The 3,937-nt window shown below is 33.6% G+C and overlaps 1 protein-coding gene and 1 long non-coding RNA gene across 12 annotated transcripts in view; one reads left to right on the plus strand and one right to left on the minus strand.

Annotated features, from left to right (window-relative positions):
* Nucleotides 1-3,937, minus strand: part of LOC107657058 (calcium/calmodulin-dependent protein kinase type II subunit beta-like) — an 80,236-nt gene that overhangs the window by 54,192 nt on the left and 22,107 nt on the right. For 3 of the 11 annotated variants that reach the window (XM_016445097.1, XM_016445753.1, XM_016445812.1), the window contains exon 6: nt 2,833-2,905. The exons of the other annotated variants lie outside the window; for them this stretch is intronic. In XM_016445097.1, the coding sequence (XP_016300583.1) occupies nt 2,833-2,905 (73 nt within the window). The remainder of the gene's footprint in view (nt 1-2,832; nt 2,906-3,937) is intronic. 11 annotated transcript variants of the gene reach the window in all.
* The window catches only part of LOC107657697 (uncharacterized), a 14,533-nt gene that overhangs the window by 6,047 nt on the left and 4,549 nt on the right, over nt 1-3,937 (plus strand). The window lies entirely within an intron of this gene.

A 3,937-nucleotide genomic window follows, 5' to 3' on the forward strand; every position in this document is an offset into this window, starting at 1 on the left:
CTCTACTGCGCAGACTCTGGCTCCAAACGAACCTCTACTGCGCAGACTCTGGCTCCAAACGAATCTCTACTGCGCATACTCTGGCTCCAAACGAATCTCTACTGCGCAGACTCTGGCTCCAAATGAATCTCTACTGCACAGACTCCGGCTCCAAACGAATCTCTACTGCGCAGACTCTGGCTCCAAACGAATCTCTACTGCGCAGACTCTGGTTACAAACGAATCTCTACTGCGCAGACTCTGGCTCCAAATGACGTCATTTACTCAAGATGGAAGCGGCCATACTGAGATGCTTTGGCTTCACTTTTCTATAATAAAAGGAATAGAAGACGTGTCGTCCATCTTTTTTTACGGTCTATGGGCACAACCCTAAAATATACCTTATCTACCCCGAAAGGGTGCCTATTAGTACCTTAAAGGGACAGTTCACCCAAAAATGAGACTTCTGTCATTCTAAACCTGCCTTTCTTTCATCTGTGGAAAGTAAAAGAAGATATTTTGACAGTGGGTTGGTTATTGTTAACCTAAAATATTACCATTTTCTGTAATTGAAGCTGAAATAAAATATAATTAAATTGAGAGCAAATAGATTTTGAGCCTGCAAGTCTCAATATGAACTCAAACACCAAATTCTGGCATGACCAAATTATCTGATTTATGCTATTAATATTAATTTTATAGCTCTATATACTCTTACTGGTATTTTAGGAGAACAACCTGAGTTGATGTTGATGGTTAAATAAAATAAATGAGAAGTCTCTTGAGCAAAGTCAAAAGAGCAACCACTGACTATGTTTCCTCTGTCAGCAAGTCGAAAGCTGAATGAAATAAAATATTCAGCAGGCTGAAATTAAATATAAATATTAAATGAAACTTGGCAACTAACTGAAATAAATTGTTGTATTGTTGTATTGTAAGTTGAAGCAAAATTACAAAAACTAAAACTTAAATGGAAATTAATTAAATCTATATTATAACAAAAATAAATATAATACAATAAATAAATAAATAAAATAATAAAAGTTACAAAAATCACAAAAATTACTAAAACTTAAGCTAAAATGAAAATGAAAACTGAACAAACAAAAATAAAAGCTAATTTAAAATATTATAAATACTATAATTGTATATAAATAATACTAAAATATCTCTGGTTTGGGGCAAAACAATAACAGCTCCCACTGACTTTCACTATATTATGAACAATAATAAAAAGACACATTTTTCAAAATATTTTTCAAAAAGTCACCATGAAGGTGGGTAAATAAAGACAGACACCATTATTTTTGGGTGAACTATTCTTTTGAAGTTGCTAATTACTTCCTTTAGGTGAAAGCAATGAAGTCTAATTTGAGGCACAGTAATAAAATGTCTTTCTTTTTTGCCACTAGTTTGAAATTGCATCTTCATAATGTTACGATGAAACACTGTGAATCAGAGCCAAACAACACGTAAAAACTGACCTGTGGAAGAATTCAGACCAAGCTACTTGCATGCTTCTCATCTCTCGCAATTCATCCACAATGCCCTGTGCACTTTAAGATTTAGTAGTAAAACTAAAGCACAAAAAAAAAAAAAAAAAACATGTTTTCAATTTTAGGTCTTCTCCTAAACTGTTTTCTAGCTAGTAAAATTATTATTTTTTTTTGCTAGTGTTCACAATAGCACTCGCATTACCCCTGTAAAGCCTGATATGTGTTATAATAATTTGAAAAAATGCACATATATATATATATATATTTTTTAAACAATTAAACAAAATCTAAAAAGTAAAAAAAAGAATTCTAAAAAGTTTGCATGTGTGACCCTGGACCACAAAACCAGTCATGAGGGTCAAGATTTATACATCATCTGAAAGCTGAATTAATAAGCTTTCCATTGATGTATGGTTTGTTAGGATAGGACAATATTTGGCCGAGATACAACTATTTGAAAATCTGGAATCTGAGGGTGCAAAAAAATATTGAGAAAATCGCCTTTAAAGTTGTCCAAATGAAGTTCTTAGCAATGCATATTACTAATAAAAAATTAAGCTTTTATATATTTACAGTAGGAAATTTACAAAATATCTTCATGAAACATGATCTTTACTTAATATCCTAATGATTTTTGGCATAAAAGAAAAATCGATTTTGACCCATACAATGTATTTTTGGCTATTGCTACAAATATACCCCAGCAACTTAAGACTACTTTTGTGGTCCAGTGTCACATGTGTGTTTTTTATTGAGTATCATATTTTATACATAAAGCTTTTATGGCTCAAATAGTTTGATATAGTGAAAAAATGGAGGGAAAAAGCAGAAAAAAAACACCTCAGTTTTATTCAGAGGACCCAACTAAGCAAAAAATATGAAATATGGTGCAGTTTCTGATATTTATATGTCCTGATGAAACTCTGATAGCTTGTAATATAAACCAATGAGATCTCTGCAACAGTATAGCAGATACCTACATAAAATGCATATAAATATCAGTTGTAACTCTATATCTCCTAATAATATCTCTTAGTAAGATGATATTTAAATACTTAGTTTAGATCCTATTAATAATTTGAAGGCCTTAGAAATTGGTCTCAAATATGATACAGTAGGCTTTATAGGGTTAAGAATGCAAATCCTCCAATTGCCAATTGTAGCCAAATAACGTAAAGTGAAAAGAAACCTGCAGGGAATCGAACTCGGGTTCAGACCAAACAATCAAACAGAGTGTGAAAACAGCCATCGAATGCAGAAACACCAAAATCCCAGATGTACCGTTCAAGACAGACACATGGGCGGCTCGAAACAGGCAAGAGTCACATGACACATGCAGTGCACGTCCCATACTGACCTTCAGGTCCCTGTGCACTATGTCATGATGGTGAATGTGACTGACACTCTCTAGAATCTGATGGATACAATGACTGCAAAGACAAGCGAGAGAGGAGAGGACAGAAGGGAAAGAAACAGAAAAAGGAAGGATGAGAGAGGTGTGACGGAGGAGGTGAGTTAGTCACGGGGAGATGGGACCGGGAAAGGAACAACCCAGATAAGAGAGACTGTTTGATAAGAGGGTGATGAAATGAGATGAGTGATAACGGTGAAAGCCCTGGTGTTACACCACGCAGAACAATAGCAGCGCAGCCGGGCGGGACACATCATTTCCTGTGAGGGCGCTGCCGATCACACGTGGGATGGAGAAATGGAGGGAAGGGTGGATGAAAATGATCCGTGTATGTGTGTTTGTCTGGGTGTTTGAGAGAGTACGGCTGCTTTCTGAGATGCAATCGATATTTTTAACACACATATTTAATACAGAATCAACACTAAAGATGGCCCGCTGAGTCTGACCCGGAAACAGTGTGAGAGCGTTTAGGGCCAGCTGGGACAAAAGTCACTTGTACAGTACATTCAGGCCAGTGCTACTGAAAATCTTACTCATGTAAACGTTTGGTTTTGTCATGTAATCTCCACTTTTGTTGCCAATTCAGGTTTTAGAGAGGTTTACAAATGGCAAAAATGACAAAAAAATGTTTCAGAAGAATTAGCAAGAAAGTATTCATAATTACAAACCTATCAGTCATGTGCTCATTAATTAATTGGTTACATTACAGCTGAATATTTCCAGCTTGTTGCAAGTTTTCATTTTGCAAAAAAAAAAAAAAAATTAGATTCACATTTAAATAATGATAATTTTGTAAATATGTTTTATATAAAATGTATTCATTATTTGACATCAATATGCGTTTTATCTTTAATATAAAAAAATAAAATACAATATATAAGTTTGGGGTCAATAATTTTTTGTTTAAAAAAAGTTAATATTAATAAATCAGCTAGGATGAATTAAATTGAATATTTTGATTTCAAATAAATGCTATATATGTGTATGTGTATATATATATATATATATATATATATGTGTATATATATATATATATATATGTGTATATATA

The sequence above is a fragment of the Sinocyclocheilus anshuiensis genome, unplaced genomic scaffold (genome assembly GCF_001515605.1).
Source record: "Sinocyclocheilus anshuiensis isolate Anshui unplaced genomic scaffold, SAMN03320099.WGS_v1.1 scaffold269, whole genome shotgun sequence".
Taxonomy (NCBI): Eukaryota; Metazoa; Chordata; class Actinopteri; order Cypriniformes; family Cyprinidae; genus Sinocyclocheilus; species Sinocyclocheilus anshuiensis.